General features: G+C 34.5%; 1 protein-coding gene across 1 annotated transcript in view; it reads right to left on the bottom strand.

Moving 5' to 3' along the window:
* Nucleotides 1-19,418, bottom strand: part of LOC108967589 (neuropeptide SIFamide receptor) — a 29,230-nt gene extending 9,812 nt beyond the window's left edge. The window contains exons 1-2 of the mRNA XM_018931111.1: nucleotides 19,189-19,418; nucleotides 13,876-14,851 (exon numbers count right to left, since the gene is read on the bottom strand). Coding sequence (XP_018786656.1) covers nucleotides 13,876-14,839 — 964 coding nt within the window. The 5' untranslated portion in view covers nucleotides 14,840-14,851; nucleotides 19,189-19,418. The remainder of the gene's footprint in view (nucleotides 1-13,875; nucleotides 14,852-19,188) is intronic.
* Between the last annotated feature and the right edge of the window lie 1,090 nt (nucleotides 19,419-20,508).

Here is a 20,508-nt window from a genome sequence, read left to right as displayed (position 1 = left end):
CTTAGCCCTTCCTTACTTGTTATTAAATACAGTAAAACCAAAAAGTCATACTCATAAAAGCCACTTTGGTTTTCAGCACCAGGGACTACGTGATAATTGTCGTTGACAAAAGTTATTAAGCATAAAAATGCTTACGGGCATTTAACTCGACATTTTTCCGTTTCCCCTGTTATGAGGAAGATTTTTGCTTTTACTTTTACGAGCAATACAGTAAAMACTCTAATTGACTTTCCTCATTGCCCACATGAGCAAAGCATCTGAATTCGCATTTTTATAACGGAAACCGAAAATTCGCCCCATTAACCTTTTCGCACACGTGCTCCACGCACACAAATCTTATTTCATTTCTCCATTTGTTTCTGTGGATAGGTACGTATCTGTATATACCAATGGGGTTCTTCCAATTATTGTTATAACACCAAATTTGYTCATAGCTTTCAATATACGACAAATATAAATTTATTAGCAATCATTTCTTATGTTATTTATCGATAACGTATTACGTGGAGTGTATTCGCGCGAAACAATGAGTTTGGTTTAGGACGAATATGAACTCAACACATGTTGGGAATCTCATTATTATAAAAGCTCCTTTAATTCTTGTTCGACTTTAATACACTTTTTATACTCTCGCAACAAAGTTGCTAAAGAGAGTATTATAGTTTTGTTCACATAACGGTTGTTTGTAAGATATAGGGTTATATATACCAAAGTGATCAGGGTGACGAGTAGAGTTTAAATCCGTATGTCTGTCTATTGTGATTTTTTTTGGAAAAGTGGGCGTGGCCCCGCCCCCTACTACCTTTTTTGTACATATCTCGAAAATTACTATACCTATGTCAACCAAACTGTACAGAGTCGTTTCCATATACAGTTCAAAAATGGAAGAAATCGGATAATAACCACCCCCACCTCCGATACAAATGTTATGTTGAAAATCACTAAAACGCCAGAAACACTAAATTTTACGGAAGAAATGTCAGAAGGAAGCTTCATCCAGGCTTTTTTTAAAAATTGTAAATGGGCGTGGCGTCGCCCACTTATGGACCAAAAACCATATCTCAGGAAGTACTCGACCGATTTCAATGAAATTCGGTATATAATATTTTCTTAACACCGTGATGACATGTACCAAATATGGGTGAAATCGGTTCACAACCACGCCTGAAATCTCGGGTATCACTTTATCATGCGAGAGTATAAAATGTTCGGTGACACCCGAACTTAGCCCTTCCTTACTTGTTCATGATGACTTTAAGGTATACTTTAAGATTAATTATTGTTTGATAATAATATAAATCTATCACTTCTATTTAAAGCAATTTACTTCGACTAAATYTTTATACTCTTGCAACAAGTTGTCACAGAGTAGTATTATAGTTTTGTTCACCTAACGATTGTACGTATCACCTAAAACTAAGCRAGATAGATATCAGGTTATATATGTATAGGAAGACGAGAAAAGTTGAAATCCGGTTGACTGCCTGTGTCTCCCTCCGTCCGTCCATGCAAGCTGTAACTTGAGTAAAAATTGAGATAACGAAATATTTGGTACACTGCTTCCTTAGTACAAAAATGGGCACATTGGGACCACTTCCACTCCCACAAATCGTCATTRAAAATTAATATATCAGGCTGCAATTTGATACAGASGATCGTAGTAGCAAGGGGCATCTGTGGGCACAGTTTTTTGAAAAAGTGGGCGTGGCCCCGCACTCTAAAAAGTTTAATGTACATATCTCATAAACCACTAAAGCTACAACAACTTAATTCGCTCAGCACGAATATTATAAGAACTTCTACCGAGAGTGTGTGGATGAAATTTCAGGATAACCCCGCTCACTCCCCATATAACGATACTGTTAAAAACTACTAAAAGCGCGATAAATCAATAACCAAATACGCCAGAGACATTAAATTTCACCAAGATGGGCGTGGCGATGGGCGTGGCACGTCTACTTCCCATATAGCAAAATTTTAAATTTCACTTCAATCGTTCAGTTTCCAGTATACAAATCAARAAGGAATTAATATAAGGGAATAAATCTTTTCAGGAATGAYGTCTTTAATACGTGCCACATTRTGACCAAAAATTGTTTAAATCCAATAAAAGTTCAAGCCCCTATGTACCGTATATTTAGAGCCCGGTACCTATAATTCACTTTTGATCGAAAATGTCGGTCAAGGTGTGATATATATAACTGAAATTGAGGGATAATATTTCTATTATAATGATATGTCTGTATGTCAGAAATGGGTTGAATCGGACCAAATCCTTTAGATCCCATCGAGTATATATTCTTATGTACAACGTCCCTACGAAATTTAAAAAATAAAATTATAATTTTTTTTTATTTATTTGTATATGAGTTAGAGTTAATCCCAGCAGAAAACTGTCATATCACAGGTTTGATACGATCATTATATAATTATTACATTATAGAGACATTTCTTTTGCGCTTTCAAATCGAAATAAAGAGAATAGGTTAAGAATTTTTCGAAGATAGAGTTCAGTACTATATTTCATTAATATTTTTTGAGTTATTCTTCATTTTTCCGCGCYCGTGGAGATTCAAAATGATTAAATCTTTTGTTTTCTTCAAGACAGTGCTGCAACACAATTTTAATAACAATTGCCTGATACTAGTAAACCATTATWTCAAAAAATATTGTTAATAAATAATTGTGGACTTGCAAGAAAATATTACAGCTACGGCCATTGTGAATGCCGGTTTGTGAGTTTGATGCATTTAACAGATAARTTAGCATAGACTCACACACTTTTTGTTTAAGAGTTTGGTTTTAAGAGTTATTTTAAGTGAAACACATACCCTTAATTATATTACTTATATATATATACTACAGTCATGTTTTAGGAACTGATACGACTACATCTGTTTGTATGGATGTCTATGTGTGCAATACGACTATAAAATCGCCGACATTGCTGTCAATGTTGACATAAACATGAAAGTGATTGTTATTGCACTGCCGGGTTGCATCGACAATAGCAGTTGCAACGCGAATAACCCTGACGATTAGGTCATTGAGCAAAATATTTAGGTCAATTTAACCAGCCGCAAATAGCCTTGRATTCACCAATATAACCATTCACCTGCCCGCMATACCGTCTGTCACGCYGTCGCAAATAACTATTGCTGCAGCACACGCCTTCTTGCTGCTTACCACAGACACACTTGCGCACACACACATACACACGCTTGCGTACACTAGTGTACGTGCTGATAGTGATTTTGTGGTTTGAGTGACGCATTCCAAGAGGCTCTTTGCAGACAGCTGCCGCCCAGAAGCAGCAAGTTGGACGTTCTTCACTTGTATGTGGCGAGTGTGGKTAAAAAATATACCTGATTCTGTTCGGTGGGCGGTAGTTGATGGAGGTGCAACATTGTTTTCACACCGCCCTCGGTTAATACGTGTGTGCATAACTGCAGGGAAGTAAGTGTTTTAGGGAGGATCCCCCACTTTCTTAATTTCATTTCTCATTGAGCACGCTATCATTCGCGTACATTTTCATTGCTTTCAATGCTCGTAAATGCCAACCCACTTTCGCGCATATGTACATACATACTCTGACATATCTATATGTACATATTTATATATATACCCCCTTATATATTGGTAAACGACGTTTACCAACGCCGCCGCTGCAGCAGGAAAGTAAGTTCCTATCACTTTTGCCGTTACCAAAAGACCTTCGGTGTCAAACCGGCTACTATCAACAACTGCCTGCCTGCASTGGATTTGACCTCCGAACATTTACCATTTACCATCGGAGCCATAAAATAATAGTCRTCAGCTATCAACAAAACGGCTGTCGCGTCTGAGTACAAGTCTGCTCGTCATTGTTACTCGCTTCTTTATGCAATTTTGCAATTTATAGGCATTTACTACATTCATCAATGTCTGTGTACATATGTATAGGTGTATGCTTGCGGCGGTTTAACAGTTATTTTACATTYGCGGACTGTCAAACTCAGTGCATTAACAAGCATGTGAGCGGAGAAAGGAGTAACTAATCGCTCAGACGTTAAATAGTACGATGGGCTGTCAAACTCCCTTGCTTGTATGATTTTTACAACGTTTTCAAGCCTCAATCACATAACGCCATTTATGTGTGTGTGTGTGAAATTATTCAAAAAATGTATGTATGTATGTACAAATGTWTTAATAAAAAATGAAACTAGARCATTGATTTCTTATTTATAACTTACTAGAGGTCCYGTCTACGCTTCACTGTGGCTGATACACACATACATATACATATATAATACTACTACTACCATCTATATCATTTCTAATAGTTGGATTATAACTATTAGTTAATGAGATATAGCGTTTCTGTGCAGCAAATTGTGTTAGTTTACAAAAAATAGGATCATAAAGCATTCCGTGTGTTAAAAGGCATTGCTTTTTGAGGGAAAATACTGTTGTTTTTGGGCTCAGGGAAATCCACYGGTGAAAAGGTATATGCTAAGCTGGAAACAAGCGAAACGAGCACCGACGACATTGATGCTCTAAAGAGGCGAAAACTTTGCCTCGCAAATTCATAATCCCACAAAAACAACGAATAACTGATTCTGAGGAGTGTCTGAGTGCTCTTYAATCGTAATAAAACCGAACTTTTGCGTCGGTGTGTGACAATAGAAACAAATCTCCATCATTTCCCATTGTAGTCCACTCGACAGTTATTCTAGTGAATTGCACATGCTGAACCGGTTCTCAGGCGTGGAAAGAAATGAAAAAAAAACATTCTTTTGTAAACATATATATATATGTATATAGATGTGAGGTTGTTTTTTATTGTTTTTATTATTGAATAAAAGCCAAATCGGTTCAGCCGTTCTTGAGTTATAAATGGTGTAACTACTTTATTTTGTTTACAGTATCGGGCAAAACATTTGCAACTGAAATATGATAATGAAAATATTGTCGATTACACAGAAAATAATTTCCGGAGACTTACTATTTTAATTTTATTTTAAATATTGGATATTAATTAAGGTAAACAAAGCAAATTTAATAATATTTTCAGTTTATTTGTTTAATATATATAAAAAATCGATATAACACCTATATTCAATTGCAASTCAATGAAAACGGTTCAATATTTTTAATAAAATCAAAAAAACTTAGTATTTTGTAGAAAACTCATTATTCTCAATAACAGCTTTGCATCGCAGCGSTATTAAAGCTATGAGGTTATCCACTATGCTTTGGGGTATATTTCTCCATGCCTCCAGGGCCTTTTGAAACTGATCAGTATTTGTCACATTACTGCGATAAATTCTTTTTTTTTTTGTAATAAAGGCCACTCCATTACATCCACTTTATTCCTCTATAACCACGATTTTAAGATCTATGCCATATGCATCGTCGTTCGTCGTTGTCCTGGTGGAAGACCTACTTAAGTGGCATTTCCCATTCAGTATGTGGGAAAATTACGGATTCCATAATGTCTCTGTAAATGTACCGATCCATGCTACCATTAATACGATGAAGCGGGCCCAAACCAGACCCAGAAAAGCATTCCCAGACCATTACATAGAAACTATGTTTGACTATTTTTAGACAATACGAGTAGAAACTTTTAAGACGCTTGTTTCGTGGACTTCAAACGAAACTCACGCCATCTCTTTCTACTAAATTAAATTTGGACTCATCACTAAACAGAACAGTTTTTCACWTGCTTTTTGACCATTGTAGATGATTTTTGCGAACACAATCGTTTTAGTTGGTTGAGTTTTCTAATAAGCGGTTTCTTCTCTGGTCGGTAACTGTGTAAATCAGCGATATTTAGGCGATGAGCGAACGTTCTTGAGTAAATTCGTATAACCCAAGCTCATTTACCAATTGAGGAGCGCTTTAAAATGGATATTTTTTACCTCTCTTATAATTGAACATTCAGTTTTTTTCATAAGTTTCTTGGTCRGCGTCCACGATGCACTACTTCGACAGTTCTGTTCCTAATAAAGGTCGAAATTATTCGTGAGATTAATTACTTGCGAATTCTGTATTTTATAGACATTTCTTGTTGAGAAGTTCCGTAATATATAATCATCAATAACAAGTGCTCGGAGTGCATCACCGAATTTATTTAGAGCCATTACTTTTTTTGTAAAAAAAATTTAAATAAATAATAACGTATTTTCGCAAAAATTCAGAACAGAAATTATGGTTAGTAAATAGTGGTATAATTAATTCAAACTCAATACCGTTAGAAAAAGAAACTAGCAAAGGAGAAAATAAAAGAAATATCAAAACCGGAAAAATTAAAAAAAATCGCGATAAACATTACAAAATATGTAACTTCAATGCTGTAAATTTAAAAACAAGAAACAAAAAGCAATTCGGAAGAAAAATAGCATTGTAAGAAAAAAAAAAAAAATCTAGAACTTCTCTCTAGTGTTTTGTCCGATACTGTATATAGATTTTCATATTTTTAGAAGTACAAATGTGGGGCATGTCTCTTTTTAGTGATTGAAATATGAACAAAATTTTTTATGTTTTTAAARTTTTTAGATATATTATATTATTCTAGTGAAATCTTCGTTTTTAATTCCACGTATATCAATTAACCAAGAAGAAATGTTAAGAATATTTCAGATTTGATTTATTTTAGAAAAAATGAAAGAAGTCATGAAATTTTGAACTTATTTAATATTTTTATTCATATTTTCGACTTTCGACTTTAAAAGAAAAATGTTAAATTATTTTACTTTTTTTTTTGTACTTAACAACATATAAATTACAATGCACCTTTCCTAAGGTTCAACCTAGAGGAAATCAAGGTAGAACAACCCAAAATTTCGTTGTAGAAAAAAGGGTTTGATGTTTCTCTTATCCCCAGGATACTTTTTATTTGTAGCGATTTTTAATTTTTATGTAACGCAATTTTGGCAAAAAGTTCAAAAATAAAAAATAATGGATAATTTCTAGTTAATATTTTTAAAATTCTAAAACGAAACTAGCACCTGCAAAAATGTATTTTTGCAATCAAAATAAGAGTTCTTACAATGATTAGTTTTAAATAAGTTCTTGTTCTATATTAAATTCAACTGTCTAATTCAAGTGTTTCATGAGGRGTTACATGGGTTTACAGRTTCCAAGACTCGAGTTTTTTTATTGTYTTATTAAATTCTACAACGCCTCTAGAATATTGCCATACAGCCTTGAAAACTTGTGCGCTAGGGGCTAGCTAGGCTAACTTTTTGCTCGAAATTGGCAAGATTTCTGGAGAAATACTCAACCGATGTTCCTAAAATTTTACACAGATTTTGGAGGTAGAAGTCTTAAAGACTTGGACTTTGTCGCGAAATTTTGATTTTTTTGTAAATATGTCTGCAAAAATCCCCTTTTCAGTTTTTATTTTTATTTCGCCCAAGTTCCAAATTAAGACTTTAATTGAAACACGTATTTTTTTTAATCTAAATTATCCTGTATCCTACCAACGCAGGTGCATCTTTTTTCCGAGAGCTCACCGGAAATGTCGTTGCAATGCCCGAACATAGAATATTTTTTTCCAAAAATTTCAGAATTTCTTAATTCTTAGTGTATGTTCCTAACAACAAACAATCTTAATAAATTTTTTCTTTTTTTATATGAGAAAAAATTGTTGAAATGATGCTGTTTTTTAGAGACCCATATAACCCCTTAAACAAATTTAATTTCTTAAATATTAAAAATATAGTCAGACTTCGAATTAAATTCCGAAAAGTGTAGTAATTGAGTTTCATTTAAAATGTAAAAWTTTTTCTTTTACAAAAATATTTATTTGAAAACAATTAATCTATAAATAATAACAATAATTTGCACTAAATGAGCTGGTTTTCCTTTAAATAAAAATATTCTATAATTTAAAGTTTAAAAGTAAAAACAAATAACTTTACTGAGATATCTTGTCAAATAAAAAAAATTCCTACATAGCCAATTTTGATCGGTTAGTTTGCATAATAGCTATATGATAGGGTGGTTCGATCTATACAATTACTTTGGAGATTTTGTTGCCTTGGATAATTTTTACTTATTTTACGAAGATGTCTTGTTAATAAAAAAGTTTCCCACATAAGAACATGTATGGCAGCAATATGCTATATTCGTTAATTACGAAGCTTCTTGAAGAGAAAATGTTTTCATTGATTTTTTAYCTCATAAACTGCAGTAGTAGACGAACATACAGCCGAACTTGATCCATCAACCCAGTTCATTACTCTGATCAGTTATATTTATTCTATATAAGGTCTACAACATTTCCTTTTAGGTGTTACAAACGTTTTCTCAAACTTATTATACTGGTCAGGGCATAAAAGTGCCTGTGGTAACTGTATTTTCCCTAAACAACAACGAAATTAGCGTTATCAAAAAGCGAAAGTTAAAACGAAATAAATCTGTGTGAAGGAAATTCARTTAATCGAGAATTTTATTTGTCTGCGTTTGACACATTAAAAGTTTTATTTCAAATTTGTAGCTATTGTACGTATTTAGAGTAGAATAAACATATGTATTTACGAGTATATTATATAATACATACATACATTGCACATCAATTCGCATGCAAATGATTTACTTAAAATTGTAAAGAGGGCAATAAACATTTGTTGGAATCGTTGTTAAAATCTATTAACCGCACAAATAAGTCTGCATATGATACACTCTCGACCGAGCCTGATTGCCTCATTTAACCCACCACCCATGGTTCATGCAAATCAACCATCGTCTGCGACTTAGCCTTCGGCTGCCTGCTGTTCTGTCAACATTCCGTACATATATGTATGTATGTATGTATGTATACGGATCAGGGGCAATATGGTAGTGAACGAGAACTTTCATATCAACACACACGAGTAGACACATACACACATAAATGGAATCTCATTTATCATCACCTGAAAACTATCGACCCAACACTGTCCAGCAATGGTACTGAGTTGCCTCTGTACTACTCACCACACCTTCTTTCGCTGCAGGCGTCTAAATACCCACCATTCCTCAAATACATACAAGAAACATATGTATGTACGTGGCATGAATGTACATAGCGCCGACACTTGAACTCGGTAAAGTGTTGAATATATTCTGCTCACCCAATTGACCCACAAAAATTAGACTCAGACCCACAGATTGCCACAAATGTTTGCTCCTGCTAGGCGTTGTGAAACGGTACATGAATGAGTGGGTAAACAATGTGCTACGATACGTATGTATGTAGATACGCGTGTGTTTTTGAGTGAGTACAGACCCCGACAACTTTTTCAAAGCAAATAAAGCGTAATGTAGAACAAATAAACTTTCGCCTCATATACATACGTACATATGTATGTGTGTGGTACATGGTGGAACATGTGAAATTAGGTCAGTACTGTGTCGATGATCCTTTGAATGGCGCTCGGCTCTTGCTGTTTTGTTTTTGTTTTCGCAAGCTTTAGCTTACCACAACAAACACTAAACTATACAAACATGCAGACCAATACTGTCTACATTTACCAAAAGTGTGTGTGTGTGCGGCATATTAGACAAAACCAAGGTACGCTGGCATTTATGATATGAGAAAACTTAAGCGTTATGTGCTCTGTACACAAACATATTTACATGTATGTAGGCGCCACATACACATAAAAATTGTATATATTTGCCATTATAATCACTATTGAAACGCTGCAAGATTACTATAGGCACTATTAGCGCTGAGCCTTTGAAATTCAATAACCAACAAACTGTATARGCAAAGATAAAATTACGAAATCAGTACATGCAAAACTCCAATTCAGCGCACATTCTATCAGTGACACAAAATATTCTTTGTACTAATGTATGGATGTATCTGAGAGTGTGTATTAGCATCTTAATTTTGAAGTCGGTCTAGGCAAATGCCACGCCAGCATTGACTAACCCGCCATTTGTGGCGACTGCTCATTCACTTAGAGTGGATACACATATGTATATGTATGTATGTCAATACTTAGATATAAATGTACATATGGAAGTATACTCATATACACACACTGCCACCCGGTAGAGAATCTCCGAGCAATTATAATCATACATTAAAACAAGAAAAAACGTTMACTTCGGTTGCACAGAAGCTAAATACCATTCAGAGGTGCATTTCTGTGAGTAACTATGTGTTCAGTTTGTATGGAAGCTATATGCTAGAGTAATCCGTTCTGAACAATTTTTATGGAGATTATATTGTTACCTTAAGYAGTAATCCATGCCAAATTTCGTGAAGATACCAAAATGCCAAAGTTTTCCATACAGGCCTTTGATTCCTATCGTTCGGTTTGTATGGCAGCTCTATGCTATAGTGGGCCGATCTGAATAATTTCTTCTGATATTACATTATTTCTATAAAAAAATACCTCATATCAAATTTCGTGAAGATATATCTTCAAATGAGGAAGTTTCCCATGCAAGCATTTGATTTCGATCATTCAGTTTGTATGGCAGCTATATGCTATAGTAATCCAATCTGAACAATTTCTTCGGAAATTACATTGTTGCGTCAAAAAATAATCTATACGAAATTTCGTGAATATATCTTGTCAAATGTGAYAGTTTTCCATACAAGAGCTTGATTCCGATTGTTCAGTTTGTATGGCAGCTATATGCTAAGTTAACCGATCTAAACAATTTCTTCGGAGATTACGTTGTTGGCTCAGAAAATAATCTATACCAAATTTCATGAATATATGTATCTTGTCAAATGTGAAAGTTTTCCATACAAGAACTTGATTTCGGTCGTTCAGTTTGTATGGCRGCTACACATATGCTATAGCTAACCGATTTGAACAATTTCTTCGGAGATTACATTTTTGCTTTAGAAAATAACCTGTGCCAACTTTTGTGGAAATTTTGTGTGAAATRTGCAAATTCTCCATACAAGAACTTGATTCCGATCGTTCAGTTTGTATGGCAGTTATATGTTATAGTGGTCGGATATGGAATGAGCAGCTTCTTGAAAAGAAAATGACGTTTGCAAAATTTCAAAACGATATCTTAAAAGCTGAGGGACTWGTTCGTATATATACAGACAGACGGACATGGCAAAATCGACTCAGCTCGACATACTGATCATTTATATATATACTTTATAGAGTCTCCGGCCCTTCCTTCTGGGTGTTACAAACTTCGTGGTTTTAGTTCAAATCTTTTTTTTAATCACTCCGATTTTGGGATATTTCAAATTTTGGRATTAAAAATTAGATTATCAATTTTTGATTCCAACTTTGGAATTTCATGATTAAAATTGTGATCAAAATTGAAAATTTTATTTTTAAACAAAGTATTTTTAATAAAATTTTCAAATTTAGACAAAATTTTTTTATCAAAAAATTCCCAGAGCTGGATACAACTAAGAGAAGTACAATAATTTTAATTTATTTATTAGGAAGTTGTAAACGACCAAAAGTTTTGATAAAAACAACCTTCAAAATGACTTAAATTTATTTAATAAGGAAATGAGATCTTTATCTTTAATGACACCTATGTATATGCTATAGCGTTCCAACCTGAATAATATGTTTGAAGTTTTGAGCATTGTTTTGCACAATGAAATATGTCAAATTTCCTTAAGATATCTTGTCAAATAAAAATTTTCATATATGGACTAAATTGACTCTCCCGTTACGCTTACCTTTTATACTTTATAATACTTCCGTCGTTTCCTGCTAGGACTTACAAACTTCTTGGCAAACTTAATATTTTTTTTTTCAGTCTATAGAAATTTCTATAGTCTTATTTTGGTTCCTAATCCTCTGTAAATGAACTAGTTCTATACAAGAGCATCTCCTAACGGGTTATGCCGAAGTATACCAAACTTATACATAAAAGCAATAACTTTGGYATTGTGTGATTATACGCCTGTGTGCATGTGTGGTTAAAGATTACAAAAATTTTTGGTTTCAAAATGGAATTCGCATGACGAAAGCAGCAAAATATAAATAATGCGGCTTTGAAGTACCCCGAAAATGTGTAATGAAACGTAAAATTGAAAAATATGCAAAGACATAAGTACTTAATTTTAATGCTTAACTATGCACAGATGTGTGCAATTCAAGTGTTTGCATGACGATGATCTTATTAAGACTACGTAATACTTAGAATATACATATGTATGAGCGGATATTTGTAGATGTGTGTGGGTATGTATTTGCCAACCAACTTTGTATTATTTCTTTTAGAACAGAAGCAATGCTATGTAAGTCTTATTTATAACTTTGCCTGTCATTATTGTTGAAGGACATGGGATTGATATCAAGTGTTTGTAAATACTGCTGAAAATATGTATACATATACATAAGTACGTACACATATGTATACTTATCATTTATGTGTATGTACATGTACTTTAATGCGGTACTTTTCTTGCCGCAATTCCAATTATAAAGCAAATCACTGGCATTAAGTGTTACGTGGCGATTATCTAACCTTAAATTTTTTTTTTTTTTTTGTCTGCTATATATATTTGGCTAATGTCTATTTTTACACATCAGAAAAAAGCTTCCATTAAATAACGTTGTCGAAAATAAACTGCAAGAGTCATTAAAGCTCATTAATGTTTAAGTAGTTAACTTTTTATGCATTTACCGAAATAAAGCGAATCAATCATTTTTTTTTTATATTGTGAAACAGCAAATTTCACTCTGTTATTTTTTATGAAGAGACAAATAAACTTGCTTTTATTTGTATGTAGGCGCTACAACCTCTAGCATTACTTGCGAAAATTTAATTTTGTTGCTTGAAACCGTTTAAGGCTAAACAACTATTGTTAAGGAAAAGTTCTTTACGGTTGTAGTGGAGAGCCTTAAAGTCATTGACACAAGTGTGAATATCAGTATATTAGTTTCTTTAAGATAACAATTGATTTTCAATGTAATGTACCATAAGGTACCGACGCTCGCAACGCACGTTTTCTGAACTTTTTTTTTTTGACTCACTTACATAAAGTTATAAATCTTTTTTTTTTCGTAAAGTAGTCCTCCTGACAAAGTAATTTGCTCAACATGGCGTATGATTAACTTTTTGTTAGAGACCGTGTATACCATATAATCATATTTCACACAAACTGATAATAGAAAACTACATTTTCACTAGCGTCCGGAGCTAATACAAGCACGCTAACGATTATATGTTATTAAATTTTCTATACATTGTTATAAGTCTTGGATGGGATAGCCTATGTTGGCACAATTTTGGAGCACCATTCCCTATATAGTTGGATAGTTTCCACGTCAAATAAAAAATCACGTCCCATCATGGTGAGGCATGAGGTAACTTCACGACTTTTACTGCATGCTTTCTTCAACAGTTGCAATCTTTCCGTAGATGCAATTCAATTGAAAACATTTCAAGCAAACTCACTGTTAAATTTTGTATCCTAAGGCCATACAAACTTTTCGTATTGTAAACAAACGGCTGCCAAAATGCGCTCTGATTGACATATGAGGATTGTACTAAACTAGTCCGTGTCAAATTTGATCAAGTGATATATATTATGTTTAAAAAGCATCGAAAGAGTAAATCAGGCAATATTGAGTTTTCCTAATTTACCATCACCACGAAGATGTTAGTCGCGGTATAGTATTACATAATAAATAATTTGTTTTTTTTTTAATGAATTTTGATACTAGTTTAAGCAATTCTAAGCAAGTGAAGCCGCGGAAAAAGTTATRTTTTCCGAGAATAAATAATTTAATTGCTTCTTTGGTTGTTATACTACTTTAATAATTGTGTAACTCCAAGTCATAATCAAATTTTTTTATTTACGACTATATGAAACATTTTCCGACAACTAGCTTTTATCATAGGAAAAAGTAATTGAATTTATAATGAGATGAGAAAAATATGAAATATACTCACGCACAAAAATGTTGCTCATCAACGTGGCGGGCAAGCAAAACACAATTACCAATATATCAGCAATCGCCAAGTTGACAATAAAATAATTGGTGACCGTACGCATTCGTGGCGCCCGTAATACAACGGCAATCACAAAGCTATTGCCAACCAAGCCAACCAGAAAGACAATAATATAAGCAAAGCAATAAACAATTGTCATTGTCAGCGAGTGGCGGTAGAGCACATCGAAGTCAGTCGCGCCATGCTCCCAATAGACCGTATCATTATCAGCAGTCGGCAGCAATACWGTTGGCGTCGACATTGTTTCGACGGCGGCGGTGAAAGTGGAGGATGGTGATATATCTGCCAAAAGATTGGCATAAAAGCTCGTTAAAGTTGCACCACTCTGCACATCTGCTGGCAAACGATCGAGTAGCAGGTCTTCAGTTCTAATCGCATTCGGCGAACCGGTCACCGTGGCGGTGGCGGTCGTCATAACCGAACCCAACAATGTATCCATTACCAGATTACTGGGCGGTGCATTTTGTTGTAAGACTGTTTCGTTTTTTGTGTAAAGAGTTGTGAGCGCGGCAGGTGACATGATGATGTTTGCATTGAGTGGCGATACCGACATTTTCACGTCATTGGTCGCCGTCTCATTTGAGACGTGCAATAGATCGTTATTCATTTCGGTGAATTGCTCAACATATTCGGGATTTAGTAGTAAATCTAAAAAATTATTTGTGATATTAACGCGCTGCTCGGCTAAGTCGGTCGCATTCGGTATTGCAGTGGGCTCGATATCATTGTTCTCTCGTACGAGTTGTAGACTCGCGCCGATTGTTGCTTTCTGATTGCTGCTGTCATATTTCGATGTGGAGATTGGTGTTCTATTGCGGAGAGGTTTCAACAAATTCGTACCATTTAAATGTTTGTACTTTTGTAGTTTCTTCAGAATATTTTGTGGATCGGCCGATGCTACCATAGTTGAGCTGATCTGCGGGAGGAAAGTGAAAATATAACTATATTAGAAAAATAATGATTTCCAACTCAGTGACATTTGAATATGATATAAATATATACTATATGTATATTCTTAAATGAAATAAATTTCCATCAGCAGAAATCTGAACACTTATCTTACAGAGTTTTCCACTATAGCGGTTTTGCTGTTGTGACATAGGATATATATGAAAAAAATCCAGAGTGGTACATACTTTTGTTTCAACTTAATCTCGAGTATGTTCGAGGTAATAAGTTTCAGTATAGATTACTAAACAGTGTCAAATGACTAAAGAAAAATTAACATATTTCGCTCAGGGTACATCTCTTTGGCACATCYTCTGGGACTATGAAAATTAATAAAATTGGATGATAACCGTACCCACACCCTAAATAACGATTATAAAAAAACTACTAAAAATGAGATAACTCATTAAATACGTTAGAATTCTAAACTTTCACATGCTATAATAGGACTAGGAGTTAAAAACTTAAGGAAAATAATTTATAAAGAAAAATAAAATTTTGGCACCCAAATTAAGTGGTTTCAGTAAGATTTAGAAAATATTTATTAAAAGGAGTTGCCACCTATTTGAAATAAATATAATTAAATAATTTTATTACCAAACCAAGAAGTTTTAAAAAATGGTACTTTGTGGAATCTTAAAATTATATTTATTAGACTTAATATATTCGGTACGTAATATGCGAAAATGGGTGAAATCGGTCCCTTAGAACAATTTTCAATTCCATCTGATTCTTTCCTTTCCAGTGTACAAATCAAGAAGCAATTATTATAACGGAGAAAATATTTCCACACTTATAAAGGGGTCAATACTTCCGTCATACCTAATATAACGACTTTCGAACTTCCAGGTGCCTTTATACCGCATATATCTGCCAACATGTGAGTTACTCCAATGAAAATGAGATCGCGAGCTTTACTGTTAACAGAGTATTATTGTGCCTCAGATGGATAAAATTGGGAGAAACTTGACCTAGGTCCCATACAACAAAATTTATAACAACTGACTCCAGTATGAGTATGGAATGTAAGGTAGCTTAATGAATATCTGGGAACATTTTATTAGTATGTAACATATTAATAGTATTTAGTGTCGGCAAAAATAGATAAAATCGGGGCAATTCTACCCCAACCCAAATATTCTACGTATAATGATTTTCGCGTTTCTAATAAACGTTATGCCGAATATGTAGGTCAGAGCATGAGTTATATATGTATATGTATAWAAATATCGAACGTCTATAAATCGAACTCTTTAATTGACAATAGAAGTCAAATTTCCTTCCATAAGCCGAAGTCTCTCTAACTCACAGTTTTTTGTCGATTAAGGGGATTTGAGTTAGGGAATTTCAACTGTAATTGCATGATTCTTCTGGGATATATAATATTCAGTTTCACTCGAACTTAGCCCTTTCTTACTTGTGTTTTTTTAATTGTTTATCCAATCAATTGCCTCGTATCTCACTTCAATTATCGAACTATTACTATTTCCTTCTTATTGAATTCTGTTTAAGGTTTTTAAATAGTTATTATTTGTTAGTTTGTAGGCATTGCTTTTTTTGTAAAGAGTTTTATATAATATTTTCGGTGCAACTGAAGAACACGTTTTTTCTTGTTTATTTATTTTTTTGAAACAGAGACAGAATTTTATAGCAGCTTAAATTACAATTCCTATAATAAATTGGATTTAAATAAATTTACTTAAAATCTATTCTTCAATATAGAACAATTTGATAATAATACTTGCAGCTTAAAAACTTCATTAAATTTTTAAAAATATTTATATAGATATTTATTTTTTATTTGTTTGAAAACATTTTAAATTTCCTTATATCAATTTTTTATCTTATTTTACAAACTACTATTTATTTATTTAAATAATGAGAGCGCTCAAGAAATGATAACTGAGAAATGGATTATTATTGTTGTTATTGAAATGCATTTACCGCCTAGCGGAGCAGATTGCACAACCTTTCCCGCCTGTTAAACAACTCAAGGTCCACTGCTATACTTTCTGCCTGGGGACCTTGTGCAGATATTCGCGTTAAGGCCACCGTCCAGATGAGTACATATGTACAACAGTCATATAACATATCTATGTTCACATGTATGTATGTAACCGTATTTATTGCAGTGCAACATACGGTATAACCAAGTATAATGGCATCGCCTAATTTTGCAATTCCACCAACAAATGACATATAAATAGATGCATACTWTATATATGTATGTATGTGTGTAGGCGGCTATGCGCATAAAAAATTGTAACAGGCAAAGGGCTTGAAAACCAATTTCGGTTTTGTTTTGAAGGTTGCAACTCGAAAATTTCACAGTTTGCAAGGTTGCAGGCGCCGCTGGCCGTGTAGGTGTTTGTGGAGGTGTGTTTATGAAATTATACCATACACATGTATATGAAACACATCTAGGCACTAATGCAACTGCAGCTGCAACTGTTTGTGATGTATGTATATGTATGTGTATGCATTTGTGAGCGTTTCACTACAGAGCTTTATGTGTACATACAAACAGGTATATATATGTAATTACGAGTATGAATTTTATTATATACACGACATTAGAATCAATTACTGCAATCAAACGCAATCCGCAATCAGTGTCGAAATTATCCGCTTACTTAAGTGCTATTTTTGCCACAAATCTACCAACATTGCCAAATACAACGCTATATATTACGTATTTGTGTGGGTGTTTGTATGTGTTTTTGTATGCACAAGACTTACAACAAATATTTACGATGCCCAAATAGCGCAGTTGTAATTGTTACCGTTAAGTAGCAGCTTGACAAGCTCAACCTTGCCACATTATCAAAAGGCTAACAAACATACAAGAACAGCCACAAACACACACACAAAACAATACAGGGAGTTCAACAACAATAACAACAGCAACGTTTACGATAGCCGATGGAGCCATAAAAAGTTCAGTAGCAGACAACAAGGCGACAATATATGACCTGTCTCTTATACACATCTAGATGTGTATAAGAGACAGCAGCCACAAACACACACACAAAACAATACAGGGAGTTCAACAACAATAACAACAGCAACGTTTACGATAGCCGATGGAGCCATAAAAAGTTCAGTAGCAGACAACAAGGCGACAATATATGACTGGGATATTTATCTGACACAAAGAGTGCGTACGGACAACCATTACGTTTGAATGCGCGCTGCGTGCCACTGCGCACCGATATGTGAAAGCTTTGGAGGAACTCACTAGATACTGTCGCTGCTGTTACTAACTTTCTGACTAAATTTATAACATTCAATTTATACCTTTGGCTTTTGCAAGTGTGTTTGTATGTGTGTGTGTTTCTTTTTTTTTTTTTTTTGAGCCTTTTTTCCATTATGCTTTAATTTCTTTCTATTCTCTTTACGACAATGATGACGGCGTCGCAAGTTTTGTCTCCAGACAAACTCAATGAATGAATGACAACAGCAGCAAACACACACACTCATACATATGTGTTCAGCGTACAGCCAATAAAATGTAATGGCACAAATGTTCCGAATTACAGGACTACAATTGTGATGCCTTAGTGAATTATAAATAAAAGTACGTACATACATACATATGTGCGTACATAAACACAGTTATGTATGTACATATATAAGAATGGGTATTTTAGAAAAACGAAAACGAGGCATTAAACTAAAAAGGGTCATGGGACCATTGTCGCATAACTTTGAAAATATTTAATAACAACTAGCATATATACCACACACRTACACAAACMAACACACACACAAATATACACACAGTTACTTGTGTATGCGTAATAAACACTTTTTCTCGGGCAATGGGTCACAGTCGAGTGAAAAAAGCGCTGCCAAATGTGGTTATACCGTAATTAAGTGCACGAAAAAAACAAAAAAAAAAACAAAAAACAAAATATCACTTAATACCAATTAATATGCCAAAAGCATATTCTGAGGTTGAAACACACAGGCCAGAGCGCCTAAAATAAGCACAAATAAATATTTATTATTCTCGCCCAGCGACCTTTTCGGCACAAATACACTTTTTCTTGCGTTCCAAATTACTTTTCAGTTTGTTTGTATTTTTTTTTTTTTCATCTACAGCTTTGATCCCACTATTTTAATGCAAAATTTACGCTAAGTAAGTAACACAGCAACTTTAAATGCGACATTGTGCGCTGCTGATTACTTCTTAAGCCACACAGCATCCAAGCTTAATTGGCTATGTAAGCGCTTAAATCCAACACCCACAAAACGCACGCATCTCAATTCAAATTCAAAATCAACTGGTTTATCCCGTATTACCGTGAACTGCACAGCACAGAACTGAAGTAGCGTTGAGTTCAGCACAATGTACTCGTCGTACGCGTTGCCTTCAGCCACATGTACACATACAGGCACCCACACAGCAACGGTAAATGTTACTATTTTGTGTTATGCTTGCCACTTTGCATATGTGCGAAAAGGTAGTATTTCCTTCACTCGAACTCTGTGATTTTGTTTTGTTTACTATTGTTAAACGCGAGTTAGTTCATTCGCCTGCTTGATATTTGAATGTGTGTGTGTGTGTGTTTCCTGTTTTCATATGGGTGTCGTTGTGTTTCTTTGGTTTTTTTGTCTTTTTTAATTCTTTAGGCGCACTGTCGTTGTTAACGGTTTCGTGTTCAAAGCCATACTGTTGTCAAACTTTGTGTGCCAGCACATTTCGTTGTCCAAATACACATACATTTAAGTACATACATGGTTTACCAGGATATATTCGCACAAACATCGGTATACATCGGAATGTGTGCATGTGCGTGTACTTGATAATATGTATGGCACACTTTTCGCTTTTAGCGATCCACTTCGTTGTTGCCTATACGAAACTTTACGAGCCATCCACAGCCCACACAACCACACTGCCAACAACAGCAGTACCATGCCTTGGTTACTCTTTTAGCGCTACTACTTCCCATTTACCACTATTCTTTGCATACTCTGTTTGCTCGACGTTGTTGCTGCTGTCAAGACTTCGGCTTTGTGCGGCTCTCCACGCTCTCTGGCTGTCAGACATTTGTTGATGTTTGTTGCTTGGCGCTTAGTTGTGAATGTAGGTCCCTGTTACCTTGCTGCGCGCGCTCTCTCGGTGCTCACTCAACTCGTTTGAGTGCAATTATGAGCGTTGGACTAGACGTTAGCGCYCAACTTTCGTCCTTGCATGTTTGGTATTCGGGTTTGTTCTTATGTGTCTGGTATGGCTGTACACTTTATGCAATTGCATTTGAGTATTTAGTAGGTTACCAGATCTGTTGCATAATTTTTCTTGTTCAATATTATTGCTTGATTTGGCATAAACATTGTACAGGGTTTGTCCGGAAAGGGATAAGACTGAGTCGATTTAAAAAAATTTATTGAACCAATAGTTACAATTCCTTAAATACTTTCAAAATATTCTCCTTCTGCGTCGATACAGTGGTGTCAGCGCGATTTCCAAGCATTGAAGGCATCACCGAAGACTTTCTCCGTAGGGCGATGCCAATTCATTCACTTCATTGGAGTCTCTTCATTGGAATCTCTTGAGGACTTCTACGTAGAACTTGGCATTGACGGTTTGTTCAGGAGGAACACGTTCATGGTGTAGTA

The sequence above is a fragment of the Bactrocera latifrons genome, unplaced genomic scaffold (assembly GCF_001853355.1).
Source record: "Bactrocera latifrons isolate USDA-ARS-PBARC rearing strain unplaced genomic scaffold, ASM185335v1 scaffold_191, whole genome shotgun sequence".
NCBI classification, from domain to species: domain Eukaryota; kingdom Metazoa; phylum Arthropoda; class Insecta; order Diptera; family Tephritidae; genus Bactrocera; species Bactrocera latifrons.
This window is presented reverse-complemented; position numbering and strand designations above follow the sequence as displayed.